A 17,599-nucleotide genomic window follows, 5' to 3' on the forward strand; every position below is an offset into this window, starting at 1 on the left:
TGGTTACACCAATATAAAGGCAGAAGGACTTCAGTCCAAATCAGTAGGTTTACTCAGAGCTTACACTTGTATAATACAGCAGAATATGGCCCCGTGGTCCTTAGTTATAAATGCATATATGCAGAATTGCAGAATAAAACCCAGAACCTTTGGCTTATAAACACACCCGTTTCAATTGCATTGATTATCAGTACTAGTCGGAATTATATTCTGTCTATGGGACAGCTGCTAGAGGGCATCTTATCCCAATGACAGGGCTGAACATTTGGGGATAAGGATAGCATTTGGCAGTGGTTGGACTGTTCTATCCCTGTGGCAGGACTGGAAGCTTGGGAGAAAGCTAAGATCACTCACCTTCAAGGCATTGTTGAAATGGTTCCCAATATTTTGGAAGCAGCCATCTGGCATCTGTTTACTTGCCAGCCAGATCAGGGTTTGAGTTTGGACATTGTCATCAATATAGATGTAGCGTTTGGCTTGAGCAAAAGACTTGTATACGAAAGCAGTGAGCCTGCAAGGGAACCACACAGCAGGAGTGAGGAGCAGTGAATATCTCTTTATTCTGCTACCACCTTCCACAGGGATAGTTGGAGGAGGCAGAATCCAGAGCCCAATCTGGTCTCATTTAAACCTCCACTCCATGATTTTCCCCATGACTAACGCCTGGCAAGCAGTGCTAGCTGCAGAAGTCTGCACACTAGACACACAGATGGGACTGAGAGAACTTTGAGTAGAGGAGGCACCATGTTTCGAGGCTCATTTTCCTGACCCATAGAACTCTCCCTCAGCAGAGCAATTCCTAGTAACCAGTGCCATAGAGGTGACCCCCCTGAGTCAGCAGCCTGCCTGCTGGCACTTCTCTCCCAGATTATTGAGGTATTCCCGTTCCACACCATAAACAGCTTTCTTTCCTATCCCAGGACCCTAAACAGCTTTCCAGCTCTCACCAGGTGCTCCCTTCCACATCTCTGGTCCCAAACGAACTGTAGGATCCATCCGGGTGTTTGTATGACAGCTGCTTCTGGTACCCTGGAACCATAACAAGGAGAACATATTTTCTAACCCCAGTAATGGACCTGTTTTGTTTTCTGATAAATTGAGGCTGAAGAGATTTGGACTGAAGAATAAAAACAGTTTTAGTGAGTGATTTCACTGGCTATGAATTCTAATGGCTTGTGTCCTGTAATGTACCATCATGCACACCTCTGGGGCTATCTAAGCCATCAATAACTATTGCATGTACACTGGAACTAGAATGGCATTTCAGCAAAATCGGCCACAGGATTAGTTGGAGGAATCTTAAACTTCTCACCGCTCGTTAAGTATCCAATGCCCTTGGATTCGATCTCTTTAGTCAGCTGCCCTGTCTTATTCAGATAGTCCAGGATGTAGATGTTGGGAGCAAACAGGACCATGTTCTGCTCCCCACAGCCATAGGGCATCTGGAGAAGATTCTCCATGTTCCTCATGGCCATGCCCAGAAGGTCCCCTGAGGATTGGGAGACAGAGGGGGTCAGTGGAGTTTGGCGTTGGTATTTAATACATTACAGCATACACTGTTTTATTTTACCAGATTATGAATTTGCAGACAGATACTGACTGTGACTGACAGAGAAATTACAGTGCAGAACCCAAAGCCTGGGGGAGAAAGAGAAATTGCCACATAGAATCATAGAATCATAGAATATCAGGGTTGGAAGGGACCTCAAAAGGTCATCTAGTCCAACCTCCTGCTCAAAGCAGGACCAATTCCCAACTAAATCATCCCAGCCAGGGCTTTGTCAAGCCGGGCCTTAAAAATCTCCACATCTCTCCACATGGGTGGTTTCTTAGGCCATTTTTTTTTTTTTAAATATAGAGCTGCAGACAAATAAGACAAATAGGGAAGCTCTAAGGAAATAGGAATCAAGAGAAAAGAACATCTGAACATCAGTATTGAGTTGGGAGCTGAGAAATAGCTCCTACCCTTTTAAAAAACAGGCTGTGTTCTAAAAGCCACATTCTGCCCATGCTGCAATTTCAAAGTGACTGACTTTCAGTGAGTTTCATGGGCTTAGCTGAGACAGCATTTGGCCCGTGGATATGTCATTGCTAGGATTCACTTCTCCAATGTGGTCACTGGGGCCAGCTGCACTGCACCTCACATTGAGCCAGAAAGATACTTTTTAAAGAACCAGACTCAGTTCAAAATTATGCTTACTAACTTCAGATCAACAGTTCCCAGGGTTCAGTATTTCCACTGCTTTGCATCTTGTGTAGTTATTGGAGCTGCTCAGATCCTGGAATTCCCATTCAATGGGAAATTCTGAAATACCAATTTTCTTTTCATTCCAAATTGGAATGAAAAAATGAAATTTCAAGATTTCCCACAAAATGAAACTCCTAAGTTTTGCTTCAGAAAAATCGAAATGACATTTTATTTCAACATTATCAAAACATTCCTTTCATTTCGATAAGGCTGATCTTTATTGAAACAAAATGTTTTGACATTTTTTCGTCAAAATTATACGGTCCTGCAGAATGTTTTAATTTAGTTGAATCAGCATCTTCCAATGGAAAAAATATTTTGTTGGAAAAATTTGGACCAGCTCTTATAGTTATGCACAGCTTTGCAAAGCAGATGTGAAATGCTAACAATTCAGAATGACAGTATTGTACACCCACTCTACACTAGTTTTGCACTGGTGTCAGTGACAACACAAGGTTAAGGCCAGGGGAGAATCAAGACCTTTATTCTTAGTATAAACGTTAAACTTACCGAGGACAGAAAAAGAAGCTCTGGCTGATCCCTGCACTAGGTTTGCTGGCAGCTTCGGAGACACCATTTCAGAGACAGCTCTGCCTATTGGTAAGATATAATAATAATAATAATAATAAATCTCTTTTTTTCAACCACTAACTTTCCCTTCTATAGTACCCTCTTTCCAACAATGGTCATACAATTTAAGCCTGGGATCCTGGATATGTACTCGAGTGGTTAGCCAGTGCTGCCAGGCTTCACGACTATTGTTACTTGCTGTAGCTAGATTAAACTAGCTCGGGTAAGTCTACATATGCTACACTCATACCTCTGATTGCAATGTAGACACACCCTATGATACACAGTTGAGTGGTTTTAGTTCTATCCATTAAAGGGTAGCTGTGCACATACACACTAGCCATTACCTTCCATGAATAGAATTAGAATAGAATAGGGTTGTGCTACTGCCTGAGGGCCTGCAAATGAAACCAAACACATTATTTTAATGATCCAAAAGGACTGACATGTGAAAAGCAAACAAACAACTACAGAGTGAAACATATTGCTACAACTCTTTCAATTTCAAAGAACTAAGGGGTATTAATCAGGGCAGGGAAGGGCCCTGGTTGAAAAGTGTTTTAATCTGGAAATCTCTCTGATAGCAATCACTTGCTAAATTTGTAGCAATGGCTGCCTTACAGGAGGGAATTTGGAGAGATGTCCTTACCTTTTGTGCAAATGAGAGAGCTCTGGGTCACCTCCTTTTTGATGCCTTCAGGCTGGTTGGCAGCAGGGAAGTGAAAAAGGAAGAAGAGGAGAGGAATAGACAGAACAATGAAACCAGAAACAAAATAATGCTGGAAAGCATATCTTTGTACTGTGCAGCATTGTAAACAGGCTGCCCCCAGACTACTGAGTGAAGGTGACTGCTCTTCCATTCCAGCAGCATCACTCCCTCCCCATCTTGGAACCCAGCAGCGTTTGCTCTTTGTGTACCATTCCTCTCCTCCAGGAAGGCAGCTGGGAGATGTGCATGAGAAATTCCCAGCTGAGGAGAGCTAGTCACAGTTCCAGCTTCCTTTGGTGCAGTAGCTGCCCTAGAGATCATAGGACAAATCCTGCCCCGTTATCTGCACCCCTGCTGAATCCCTATAGAAATGGGCCAAAGGCACCGAATGTGTGGAAAAGAACTTCCCCAAAGTCTGAGATCACCTCTTCCCCGTTGACTTCACTGTGCTTCCACAGGTGTAAATGAAGGCAAATTTTGACTCCATGAGTGGCTGGTTCCAGACATGGCTGCAGTAATATGCCACATGTCATAAATTAGTACAAATTCTGTCCTCTGTTACATCTGGACAAGCCCACTGTTGGCCCCTGTGCACCACTCCGGCTATGCGTCTGGAAAAATGTCTCCCTCTAGTGGGAAAGAGGATAAAAGACAGATTGCTCCTTGCACACAGCCAAAAGAGGTGCTCCTTTAGCTCACGTGGAAGAGCTTTTATTTTTGGTGATGAAGGTCCCTGGTTCTGTCTCTGCTGACAATATGTGGTGGTTTCATTACAGCTGCATGGGTGTACAGCTTAACTGGCAGCCGAATCCAACCAAGTGAGTCCAGTCACAAGATATGGGAGATGGTGAAATTCCAGTACTGGCCACGTTGGTAGAGTGTTTGGCAACTAGTTTGGAGAAAGTGGGTTGAACTTTGATGCCATAACTGCTCTGTGGGTTGCAGCCTGGCTCACTAGTACTCCTGTTCTTTTTGCGGATACAGACTAACACGGCTGCTACTCTGAAATCTAGTTCCTCCAAGGATCACATGTATCCCATGGGCTTCCCAGGACAGCATTTTGGTAAGAGTCTCAGGGTCACTGTTCAACAGATCAGCCAGTTGGCCTACCCCAAGACAGGTGGGAAAAAATAGAAGTTGCCTCAGACCCTGAGTTGATGCTCTCACAAGATGTTTTGGAGAGGAAGAGTCAAATCAAATTAAAAGAGACACATGCCCCAGAGAGACCATTTCGCTCTCCCAGAGAGTTGGGATTTTTTATCATACCTCAACTAACAGCGGCTGTATGACAGTGTCCACGCGTTCTATCCCCTGCTCCTGAGATGCGTCACTCGACTTTGCCTGAGCAGTAACGGCGAAGCTCACATTACCTGAAAGAAACCCCCCAAGCCCAAGAAAGAAAATTAATCCTGAAAGCCTAGAATTACACTGGCATGAATTCACTCCTCCAAGCGTGGCCTGAAGGAACTCTGGGAAATTCCCTCTCTTCCAAGTCAGCCAGCAGTGTGAATGAATTCTGGTCATTGTTTAATACATCTCATCACAGACAGAATTCACCAATGAAGAGACAACTACTGGTGAATCCTGCCCACCTGACACTTACAGGACAGCTTGGCAGAACTTCACTTAACCCCTTGCAAGTACCAGCACCATGGAAATGGGAAGAAGATGTCAATACCTTTTTAATCAATACAGAATGTAACCTAACAAAAATTCAATTACTCTGGAGACACAGTAGCTTTTCTATTGTTAACTTTGCAGCCAGAAATCTATTATAAACCTGCTCTTTACCATGCTATAATTTTGGACAGAAAAATTATTTGGCTTATAAGAGTTCACAGTTACTCTCTAGGTTCAGTAAAATTGTTTACACATCAGGCTTTTTGAATTCTAGTTTGAAGTAAATCAACCTGTTGTTTTTATTTCTGAACTTTAAAAATGACCCTATTATGAAATTTGAACCACAATGGCAAACTCTTTGGGGGAAGTCTTTGTAAGTTAAAAAATAATGTTATACTTCCATCTTTCTACACATCTAAATCTCCAAACCATTTCACACAAAGGCTACTTTTGAAAAGAAAGTACTGAAAACTTAGAGCCAGACCCTCACTGGAACCTTACTGAAGTCAATAGAGCTATGCCAATTTATACCAGGATCTGGTCCAATATTCCTAGTACATTTTGTTATTATTGAATGATTTCTGATCTTGGTTGCTGATGTGTAAATTTTCAATGTCCAGACCCTGGTGATTAAAGCTTTAGATATTTGTGGGTTTCTGTGAGCTAAGAGCAAGACTCGGGCATTTAAAAATCTCTGTTGACAAGGAGCAAGTTCTCAAGCTTGGGCAGAGGTGGGGATTATGCAGAGAAATATCTTAAGCAAGTGGACTCCTCCAAATGTTTCACATAAAACCAGATGATCTGAATGGTCCTTTCTGAGACATGAGAGGAATGAACTGTCAGGAACAAGAAAAGAGACAGAACACGGGGTCCTACTTCACTGCCATGTGCCTGCAGAGATTGTGCCAGGGGAGTTCAGCAGAGCTGCTTCAGTGAAGTCTGGTACAGATAGCAGCAATTCCTGTCTGTAGGTTAGCGGGCAGGGTATCGTGTGATAAAGAATTTGGAGTGAGACGGGACAAACCAGCAATGTGCCATGAGAATGACGAAGGCAGAGACGCTTACCCAGTTTTTGAGGAATAATAGTCCAGGAGGAGGTTTTCCTCTCGTTGGCACACACCCTTGCAGTGTTGCCCTCTTGGGAAAGGGGCTCTATCTTGTAATCCTTGGACTCTTCCAGTACGGTACTGACCTGAGAGAGGGAGACAAAATAATATTGCACAGGCTGTTCCTAATGCCAGGCTGGGGGACAAAAGGAGGGTTTGTTGATCTGCTCCAGAGACTGATTCTGCTGCGTACCCACTGATGTCACCTTAGAGCTTTCCTGGGGTAGAGAGGTACAACACAGGTAGGAGGCATGGGGCATTCTTCAGAGGAGATAATAAACCCTGACCCTTATGCCCATCTATAGTGGCCATTCAAGTAGAAAGCAAATTGTTCTTTGCAAAATGACTTATTCCAATACCCTGGCCAATATCCTCTCTGACCGCTTGTCTACATAACAAGGTAGTCCATGGCAAGCCATGGTATGAATCTACAATGCACTAGCATGCCGTGCACTAATTGTCTGTGTGGACCATGCTACCATGAAAAGTTCTGTATTGAGCTCTGATGTACTCCCGTTTCAAACAGCGATATGTCAAAGAACACCAAATGCCAAAGGACAGACCCCTGAAAGGAAGGTTATATCAGAATGAGTTCTCAGTTATAATAAGTTCCTTCTCCATTAAAGGATAGATCAGCATCCAGTAGACAGACCCAACTTAAAAGAAATCACTCTACTGTTGTGTAAGAAGCCAGTGTAAAGAAGGCCGAGTGGCTGGAATGGGATTGTGAATGCTTCGTTCTGCATTGGTGCTGCCTTCTGCTCTAGCTGCAAGAGGTAGAGCCTTGCTGGAAACACTACTAAGAGGGGCTCAGGAAGGAAAGGGAAAGGACATACTGTACCTCGATGCATTTGTTCAAGTAGTTGAAGACATTGGCTATTAAATTAAACTTTTCCCCTCGGACAATGGAGTAGGGCAGGGTCAGATCAACAAAGAAGGGCAGGAAGGCCGTCAAGGAGGTAGATGGGGATATGCCAAACCCAGCCTCCTCTTCCAGGCAGAAGGCGCTGGCTTTCCATTCCGTGATGGTGTCAGGGATGGTGAACAAAACACTGGCCTTTCCATTAGAACTAAAGTTACAAGAGACAAAGTGAGAAAATAACCTGATTGTTCAAAGGATATTTTCCAGCTAATCAATAGGAGAGACTCCCAAGCTGAACTAATATTCTCCTTTCCCACTTAGGTTCCACAGGATTTACGCCCCCGTGATGGGGTGTCTGCCCTGCACTGGCCCTGATAGGGTTAAAACCTAGCCTGGAGGGCTGCAAGGAAACAGCCAATTAGGGCAGTGGCTGCAGCCAATTAGGGCAGTGGCTAGATCAGCCAATCAGGGCCCAGCCAGCCCATATAAAAGGAAGCTGCAGGCCAGAACAAGTCAGTCTACTGCAGGAAACCCAAGGGAGGGGACTGGCTTCCTAGAGGGCTGCAGAACTAGCACCATGAACAGGACTGCTAGGACATGCAGGCCCAAGGCCCTGGGAAGAGGGTGAAGGAGCCAGAGGCAGGAGCCAAAGGTGCTGGGGCTGCGTGGAAGTGGCCCAGGCAGTTGAGACAGACGGGTGACGAAAGAAAGGAGGGCCATTAGGAAGCTGTTTGCAGGGACCCTGGGCTGGGACCTAGATGGGCCTGGGTCTCCCCCCACCCACCTCCACTTGCCGCTGAAGAAGCGGCCAGGCTATGGACTGCCAAGCTGCTGCAAGGAGCAGCTAGACTGTTGCAGAAGGAGTCCCCCGGAAGGGGGGAACCCAGATTGTGACATGGTCGGAGGGCTGTGCCACAAAGCAGAGGCAGTGAGACTGGAACTGTTGGGGGTCTGCAGGAGGAGACAAGGACAGGACAGCCACCATCACCATATGGCACACCCACTGACCAGAGATAATTCCCGAAATGGCCAGCAGGAGGTGCCAGTGTGGTGAGTGACCCCGTGACACCCTCCATATTCAGAAAATGTTGTTAAGCTGGAGGTAGAGCTGAAGGTTCATATCACTGATCAGAATGTTAAATCCCTTGCCAGGATGTTGGAATTGCTCTTTTTTTTTTTTAGTTAGAAAAGAAGGGAATTCAGAAGTTAAAAAACCCCCACAAAAGAATGCTGTAGTTTTGTAACACAAAATAAAAAAAAAATCCAAAACCACAAAATGGACATGATAAATTATGGTTGACATTCCAAAAAGATTAAACCATGGAAATTCATAATTAAGATCAGTATCTTTTTGAGTCGCTTTTCCTTGCCTTTTTGTTGCAGATGCTATTGGCAGCCTTGGGAGAATACTGAAAGCAACCTGGCTGTTGAAAATCAAAAATGGTTTCCTGCCTTGGTTTTTTTTTTTTGGGTCCTTTAAACAACTTTCGATGTCATAGACTTGATAGGATTGGGGGGGCACCATTCTGCCCAGCAGGAAGTAGCTTGCATTATACTGAAAACACGGGCCAGGTAACGATCCAACAGGGCAAAATTTAGAACCTGCAGGCTCCAGGGGCTTGGAGATGGGTAACAAATGGGAGCTCATCTGTCACTGAATAGGAAGAAAGACAAAAGGGTAAGAACATAGAGGTCTGGGAAGCAGCTACATGTTCCATCACCTTCCTTGTGACTTCCGGTGAGCACTGGGAAGTGACTCAGAGACCCTTAAAATAGACAAGGACAGAAAAGAAGAACACTCACTCGATGTGAACTAGATCCCAAATCCAGGTCTCAGGGAAGAATTTCCGAACTGTCTTTATCACAGAAGACTCACTCATCATCCTTCTGCCACCTAGAAGTGAAGAAAGGAGTTGTATATATGGTAAAAGTGTCATATTAGGGAGCATAGGGTAGAGACATCTAATGGGATGTGCCTGGAAGTTCCACTGAGCATGGTCTGATCTGAGGGAAACAGAATTTTTTACATGGGATTTCTTGCAGGAAAATTCTAAAAAATAAGGAAATATGGGGTGGGGGAAGGGCTCTACTCTACTTTTTGTTTTCCAAATCGAAACGTTAGAAAACACTAACAGCTTAGGTTTACCCAACTCTTTATTACTTGTTTCCAGTTGAAAAACAGTAAGAAGGTGTGAAAAGTATTTTTTCTCCATTGTCTTATACTTTCTGACTATTTTTCACTTTTTTTGCTGTTGGAAACTCAGCTGTGTCCACTGGCTAGTTAGAGTAATTGGAGGGACATGTTTCCTGTGATCTGTCCCAAGTCCCTTTCTATAATTCAAGGTGGGGCAAAGACTGGAAACGTGGAGCGGCATTCCCTGCAAAGATCCTAGGGGTCCTATCCAAGACTCTGTTCCCTATTTAAAGGTGGGGTGGTGAGTCAGAATTCTGTCATTGACCTGTTTGTGATATTAAGCAGTCACAGCATCATAGAACCCGGGGGTTAGAAGGAACTGCAAGGGTCACCTAGTCTAACCCACTGCCAAGATGCCGGATTTGTTGTGTCATTTAACTTGTCTGTGTCTCATCTTTCCCAACTGCAATATGAGGCTCAAGATACTTCTACCTCTCCCTGAGCTACAGAGAAGGATAATTGTAATACCTATCATCCGCTGTAAAATGCTTTGAGATCCAGGGCTATAAAATGCCACATGAGTGCTAAGTACTACAGGATATGGCATCTAAACCATTAGTAGCCCCATTATATTTTCTGATACTTCCTTGTTTAGATTTTAAGTCAGCTGTGAGCTTGTGAAAGGCTCTGGATCAATGAACCCTGGAGAATTAAATCTTTATCATCCTCTGAAAAGAGGCAGCATTGCAACCTTTCCCTCATTTTCCCCTATACACAAGCTGAGTCAGACTCCAATCAGTCCTTTGGCCATTCTGCAGAAACCACAAAGGAAGCACTAATTGAGGCAAACCATGATGTGGAGACTTGTCCCACTAGGAACTGGACACACTGACTGGCCAATCCATTCTACACAGGGGACACTATTGAGGTGCAGCCAGATTGGAACTGGTGACCTGGAAGTGAAAAGACCAAACCCCATTTCCCAAGCCATCCAGTCCACCCCTTTTTTACACATTATCTTTACCAGCATATCCACCACTGAAACCATAGTCGGGCGTGGAATCTTTCGGGCAGGCTTTGTCAGATGGGCACAGGACCGGCTTCCGTATTGTAGAATTAGTAAAAACCTTTAGACCCATATTCTTAAAATAAAATAATAAAACAATTAATTATATTACTCAATGTATTAATGGAGAACCAAACAATTTCATTTCTCCCACATCCTGTTCATTACTAGCAGTGGATCCCATTTAATGCCACAAGTTTGGTCTGCTGAGGGGATCAGTGCTCAGCTATCCATGGGGGCACTTCAATATTATGGTGAAGCATGGCATAAATGTAGATTTATGGGGCTATGTGAGTAACAGAGTTGGTTCTATATTAGTTGATGAGCTAAAAGTTTGATGAACTTAGGTCTTTTTTTGGTTCACAAATCATTCCCAAACCACTCCACACTTGTGTCATTTTATTCACTATTAGTAAGCATTTGGGTTAATAAATGATTAATAAATGTTTTCATAAAAAGTTAATCAGTTGCTATAGATTGTTACAGAGTCCAACAAGTCAATAAACTGCTTATAACCATGGCTTATAACCATCTAAAACACCTTCTTCTGATGTGCTCATAACGATCTATAACATACTACTCATGTCCATAACATGCTTACAATATTGATTAATCATTTATTAATCCTTATAAACCATATATACAAAGAACCTTAATATAATCTGTGACCAATTTTCTAAAATTGTCTCCATGCCACCCCCTAGACATGGAATGCCCCCGCTTAGCCAATACCAGCAATGAAATCCAGGCCCCACTGAAGTCAATGGCAAAACTCTCACTGACTTGAGTGGGGCTAGGATTTCAGCCCAGGTCATTACTTTTGTCTTTCAGTTACTTCCTCCAGGCCCACAGCTACCATGATGTCAACAATGATTTAACAAGCTAATAATCACTAACTGTTAGAGCTGCTGCAGGTGGTTGATGTGTGCTAAACAGAAGCTAAAAGTGGAACCAACAGCTATCTCCCTCTCCATTCCACTTGTGTGCTGAATACCTTTCACCTGCCAGTTTTCATTTTTTTAGTAAGAACGTAAGAGTTGCCATACTGGGTCAGACCATGGTCCATCTTGTCCAGTATCCTGTCTCCAATATTGGCCTATACCAGAGCTTATTGGGGAGTGAATAGAATAGGGCAATTATATTGTGATCTTCCCCTGTCTTCTACTCCCAGCTTCTGGTAGTCAGAGATTTAGGGCTTTCCCCCAGCACTGAGTTGTGTCCCTGACCATCTTGGCTAATAACCATTGATGGACCTATTCTCCATGAACTGATCCAATTCTCTTTTGAATGCAGTTATACTTTTGGCCATCACAACATTCTTTGACAATGAGTTCCACAGGTTAGGTGTGTGCTGTGTGAAAAAATACTTCCTCTTGTTTGTATTAAGCCTGCTGCCTATTAATTTCATCATAGAGAATCATAGAATCATAGAATATCAGTGTTGGAAGGGACCTCAGGAGGTCATCTAGTCCAACCCCCTGCTCAAAGCAGGACCAATTCCCAACTAAATCATCCCAGCCAAGGCTTTGTCAAGCCAGGCCTTAATAACCTCCAAGGAAGGAGATTCCACCACCTCCCTAGGTAATGCATTCCAGTGCTTCACCACCCTCCTAGTGAAATAATGTTTCCTAATATCCAACCTAGACCTCCCCCACTGCAACTTGAGACCATTGCTCCTTGTTCTGTCATCTGCCACCACTGAGAACAGCCGAGCTCCATCCTCTTTGGAACCCCCCCTCAGGTAGTTGAAAGCAGCTATCAAATCCCCCCTCATTCTTCTCTTCTGGAGACTAAACAATCCCAGTTCCCTCAGCCTCTCCTCATAAGTCATGTGCTCCAGACCCCTAATCATTTTTGTTGCCCTCCACTGGACTCTTTCCAATTTTTCCACAGAAGGCCCCTGTTTTTTTGTATTGTGTGAAGGGGCTAAATAATACTTTTCTATTCACTTTCTCCACACCATTCATGATTTTATAGACTTCTGTCATATCTCTTTTCTATGCTGAGCAGACATAATCTTTTTATTCTCTCCTTGGACAGAAGCCATTCCATACCTTTGATTATCTTTGTTGTCCTTTTCTGGATCTTTTCCAGTTCCATTATATACTTTTTGAGATGGAGTGACCAGAACTGGACACAGTATTCAAGGTGTGGGCGGATCATGGATTTATATAGTTACATCATGGTATTTTCTGTCTTATTTTCTATCCAAAATTTCCTAATATTCTGTTAGCCTTTTTGACACTCCTACACACTGAGTGGAAGTTATCAGTTGTCTTTGAGACCGTTTCTTCTTTAGAAAATGGCTACCACACTGTGGTCTCAACCACAATAAATATAACTGAGCATAATTCAGGGGACAGTCTAAACAAAAGTCACTGCAGGGGGAGAACGGAGGACCTCCTGAGATATGGCAGACATTTCCAGTGAATCCACCCTCCCCCTAGTAGTGGAGAGCCATTGCCTGAGCAGGGCTTTAAAATATGAGACATAATCCTTCTACAACTTTTCCCTCCTCTGCTGTACCTTTTCTGGAGCCAATACAATGACAGCAACATTGGGGAAACATTCAGAGGACGTACCCTGAAAACATCATAGACGTCCCCGTCATGAGTAACGTTCACAGGCACATAATATAAGCCATTGAAAAAGGTGTCTGTGACTGGGATGCACGGTTCTTTGTCGTCATCTTCTAGGTTGAGCCCGTTGTAGTAATAGCCATAATACTCTTGCACACGGAGCTGATTGTATACCTGGTGGGAGGGGATGAAATCAGGTGAGCACAAGGAAACATCTCAGAGGTGTAAAATCCGGTGTCACCGCTGGCAATTACCAGGCGTGAGCAAACTCCAAGCTGGAACCTTTGCCCTTCAATAGAGGTACAAGAAGTGCTCCAGCTCAGTCCTGGGATACTTCAGGCTGTATTAGACTCACATGCTCAGCCTCTTAATACCGAGTGGACTAACAGCGGCTTTGGAGCACCACAAGAGAGAAAACACAGTGAAGAAGAGACCACCCTTATTATGCAACCACCTGCTTTAAGAGACCACCTCAGAAATCTCCTCCAATGTACACAGTACAAGTATGCTCCAACTTTATGAGAAAACCGCCTCTACTGTAGTATGGTTCTCTGAAAAGTGACTCTGTAAAAATGATACCAGGGCTCCATGTTTATTGTTTCCCAACAATTCCAGATTCCTCTTCAAATTTCTAGCTCCACAAACTTGCCCTGGGATCTTAGCGTCAAGCTGGGTTGCTCTTTCTTGAACATCCTCATCAATAATATAAACAGTGAAGGCCCTTGGTGACATCTGTGCAATCCCATTGCTTGCAGTAGGTTTGCACAACTGTAACTGGCTGGAACTTAGTAATGATTTCTAGTGATGATGCACAAGAAGGAATAGACTCCATCACCTTCTCTCTGAGCTGTGCTGGCACTGCAGAGTGCATGGGAGCAAAAATCAGCAAACATATTTTTCTCATTAAAGCGTGTAGATATGAGCCTGAATGTTTCTGCACAAGGAGCCTAATTTAAAGCTTCCTGAAGTTAACTGAAAGATTCAAATAACTTCTACAGTGTTGGATCAGGCCTACTTGAGTAAGAAGATGCCATTTTACATAATCACTTACTTCCCTAGACTATATACCAATGTTAAGTGCTTTAAGTGGCCCTGGCGATGCAGGTTTCTGGTATTCCCATATAATAATAATAATACCTTGCTTTTATACTGCACTTTTCATAAGTAGATCTCAAAGCGCTTTGCAAAGGGAGGTCAGTGTCATTATACAGATGGGAAGACAGAGGCACTGAGACATGCCAAAGGTCACCCAGCTGACCTGTAGCAGGGCCAGGAATAGAACTCAGGTGTCTTGAGTCCCTGTCCAGTTCTGTGTCCGTAGACCACCTATGAACTGAGACTAGATAGTCACGTGTTGCAAAGAAGTAACAAAGATATTGCAATTAGTAACAGCATAATTGAAGATTTCTCTCTGTGCCCGGAGGTACATACTCCAGCTACATCCTATCATACCTCACTGTGTGGCTACGGGAGAGAGGATCTTTGGAAGCACAATAATGAAGCAGAACTCAGAATTTTTCCTTGGCACTTCCCTGCCATGTTAAGCTATAAACCCCCTTGAGAAGCACAATATTCTGCACTTCTCTGATTAGAGAGCGAAGAGGATTTGTGGCAGGGCTTACAGTGTCAGCAGACAGCTCTTGCTCAGGTCTCAGAAGCAGAACACTCTGATCCACAGCCCGCAGGGCACAGTAGGAGTTGGCAGCAGCCTCAAGCTGGAGGCTGATGTTAGAGGCTGGGAGCCCCTGCTTCTTGGAGAACTGCAGCTGGACCTGGAATTGAGCAGAGAAATCAGAGCCCCTTAGGAGAATCATTTTAATGTATAAATGTCAATCTCATGGAGAGATGATAAATAGGGTCTCACTCTTCTCCACAGCCTCCTTCTATGCTCTGCAGGACAAAGACCTCACTATCAAACAGAATCTCCCAGAGTCCCTGTTTTAGGGTGAGCCATGACCTCAGAGGCCCTGCAAAGCATCCCTGTTCCTCTCTCTCCCCAGCTTCACTGGCAGTCCTCACTCTGCTTGAACATCCATCCATGTCCTTCACATAAGCATCTCCTGCTTCCCTGCTATTCTTCACCACTGGCATTCCCTTGTTCAGATGTGTTTGCAATTTCTTTGCTCTCTGCCCTTGAAGGGAAGCCTGAGTGCAGGGCTGGAATCACGTCCTCTTGGTTCCCTGAGCCTGTGGCAACCTGGGGTGGGCCTCGAAAAGAAATCAGAGCTCTCACCTTATTCTTGAAGCACTTCTCAACTTGGAGTCTGGTGCTATCGGCCACCAGCTCGCCACCAGGGTGCACAGTGTAGACCAGAATCTGGGCAGTGGGAGCCAGCTTCTCACTGCCAGTCAGCGAGATGAAGAATGTGCCATAAGGAGCTGCAGGAGGAACATGAAGCCAGTAGTAGGAAAAGCCAAGAGAAGAGACAGGAGGAATCACGGCTTTAGTGGATGAGCTAACATTTTTGCCTGTAAGCTAAAAGCTTCTTTAAAATGAGATAGTTGGCTATTGGGAGACCCGGCTCTCACCAGACTTCAAACTGCTCCCCTCAGTGAGATGCCAGATGCCAACATTAAGATGCTGAGCACCAGGCACTTTGCAGAGTGTGAGGTGAGCTGCAGTCAGAGAAGAATTCTATTAGCTTCACTTCTGGGTAGGAAAATGTGTGTGTGAGTGCTACAAGCATGGCACACACCGAGAATACTGTCCACAGAGATTGAACTCAGGACCTTCAGCACCAAATAGCCCAGGACTCTACCTCCTGAGTGAAAGGAGAGATCCTTTAGCTGGCTGAGATAGTATAGTATCAGGATGTTATGATCATTAGAGGAAGACAGCCTTATTTGCACTAGACTAGTGTATTACACCAGCACCTGGAGGATGATGGGGTGAGAAACACACAACTTGGGTGTTTCTGTTACACCAGGAGTAAAACATGTACAAACTTAATGTTGACAACCAACTACTAAAGACAGGTTAGTCATTCAATCAGGGATAAGAAACAATATCATGTGATTTAGGAGATCATTCACATACTTCAAATTATGAATAATGAGGAGTCATAGTGAACAACTTGCAAATGCCCCTTAAGGAGAAATTAAAGAGAAAGAAACGGACAAATTCACATCAAGTATCACTCCTAGCTAATCATTCAATTGAGGAACAACAGGATTAATCTGGCTGTGATGCCAGGGGATGGACCACATGATGCACTAAAGTCCACTTCCAGTGCTAATAATGCTGTGATTGTGGCTTATGTCGGAGATAGGTCTAGTAACTAACACCACATGGAAAGAGATTCCAGCCAGCTGCTGTACTCAATTTTAGCCCATTTCACTCAAGATACTTATGCTTTGGAGTTCACATCTTTGTTTTCTAACATCTCAGCACTTACCACCTGTGATGCTGACTTGCTGTTGGCCATTCAGAACAATTTTGCCTTTTGCCATCACCTGTGGACAAAAAGACACCATGAGACGGGATCGGAAAAAGTTACATTTGTTTCAGTGGGCTAGTAAATATCTATTATTTAGTGATGATCAGGATTGTAATGTTTGGTGCTCACGAAAATGAGGGATGGATAGCCTCATGAGAGTTGGACGTAGCTGCAGGCAGATCCTGTGCTAGTTTCCCCCATTTCTCACACACAACTGTATCAATGCCCCTCAGTCCTGCCCTGCAGCTCCTCTCCTTCTTCTGCTATTCCAGTGCTGGGCTCCCCACACAGCTCTGCCAATGCCCCTCAGTCCTGCCCTGCAGTATCCCCTGAGACTCTTCTCCTGACCTCTCCTGCATGGCAGTTGTGCAGCACAAGGGATTGAGGAATAGTCCCCCTAGTGGTAATTTTATGCTCTCCACTTCATGGTGCTCACAGTGCCCTGGGTGACTTTAGAGATCGATATTTAATTTGCTCCACGTTTAAATGGGCAGAGCCCTGGTGGAACCCATTGACAAGACAATGGCTAGGTTCTGATTTTTTACCACTGAGTCATCTAGGTTACATATTTCTGACTTGATCAATATTCAACCGAGGTTAAAAGCATAGAGGCTTTCAGGGAAGCAGAGCAGCCCCCCAACATTTACCATATAGTAGAAGTTCACACTGGTAGCATCTTTGTATCCCTCTTTGTTCAAAATGTAGTGCACCATGATCCTCCTCTGCTGGCCACAGCTCAGCATCTCTGGGACCTGCTCGAGCTTCACAAAGCTATTAGTGCGGGAGTAGAAGCGCTGGACATAGTAGGTCGTCTCAGGTTCGTAAGTGTCCATCCAGACAAGGTCTCTACAGTCATCTATTGCATATGTGGCCTGACAAGAGACATGGAGAAAAAAGCAAACAAAGGATTTCATGAAGAGGAAATTCAAGGGTCAAAGGGAAGCTGGGGCACAAATGTTTATTCACAGCTGTTTCTATCATAATCTGTGTAAAGAAGTGGGAAATGGTCTTTAGAGGCTATTTAGTCTAATAGCTCTACCAATATTTTGTGTATGAGCTTGTATGAACATTCCTGCACAGCAAGTCCAGTCCAGCAAGGCTGCATGCTGTGCTTGCCCCCTGGCGTGCTTAACATGTCCACTCCTCTCTGGTGTGCCTAGACTGACAGGTCACTGGACATCCTTGTGGCTGCATAAGCTGTTAGGGGACTCTGCAGAGCTAGCACTGCACCAGTCCCAGACAGACTGGATTTGCTGCTACCTCTCTTC

General features: G+C 44.2%; 1 protein-coding gene across 1 annotated transcript in view; it reads right to left on the reverse strand.

Moving 5' to 3' along the window:
- Nucleotides 1-17,599, reverse strand: part of LOC101930804 (ovostatin-like) — a 54,988-nt gene that overhangs the window by 12,225 nt on the left and 25,164 nt on the right. The window contains exons 12-26 of the mRNA XM_024112989.3: nucleotides 16,979-17,203; nucleotides 16,290-16,347; nucleotides 15,128-15,273; nucleotides 14,517-14,666; nucleotides 12,898-13,068; nucleotides 10,274-10,391; nucleotides 8,919-9,009; nucleotides 7,095-7,323; nucleotides 6,213-6,339; nucleotides 4,794-4,897; nucleotides 3,468-3,519; nucleotides 2,759-2,842; nucleotides 1,313-1,489; nucleotides 948-1,029; nucleotides 355-511 (exon numbers count right to left, since the gene is read on the reverse strand). Coding sequence (XP_023968757.2) covers nucleotides 355-511; nucleotides 948-1,029; nucleotides 1,313-1,489; nucleotides 2,759-2,842; nucleotides 3,468-3,519; nucleotides 4,794-4,897; nucleotides 6,213-6,339; nucleotides 7,095-7,323; nucleotides 8,919-9,009; nucleotides 10,274-10,391; nucleotides 12,898-13,068; nucleotides 14,517-14,666; nucleotides 15,128-15,273; nucleotides 16,290-16,347; nucleotides 16,979-17,203 — 1,971 coding nt within the window. The remainder of the gene's footprint in view (nucleotides 1-354; nucleotides 512-947; nucleotides 1,030-1,312; nucleotides 1,490-2,758; nucleotides 2,843-3,467; nucleotides 3,520-4,793; nucleotides 4,898-6,212; nucleotides 6,340-7,094; nucleotides 7,324-8,918; nucleotides 9,010-10,273; nucleotides 10,392-12,897; nucleotides 13,069-14,516; nucleotides 14,667-15,127; nucleotides 15,274-16,289; nucleotides 16,348-16,978; nucleotides 17,204-17,599) is intronic.

This window comes from Chrysemys picta, chromosome 1 (genome assembly GCF_011386835.1).
Source record: "Chrysemys picta bellii isolate R12L10 chromosome 1, ASM1138683v2, whole genome shotgun sequence".
Lineage (NCBI taxonomy): Eukaryota > Metazoa > Chordata > Testudines > Emydidae > Chrysemys > Chrysemys picta.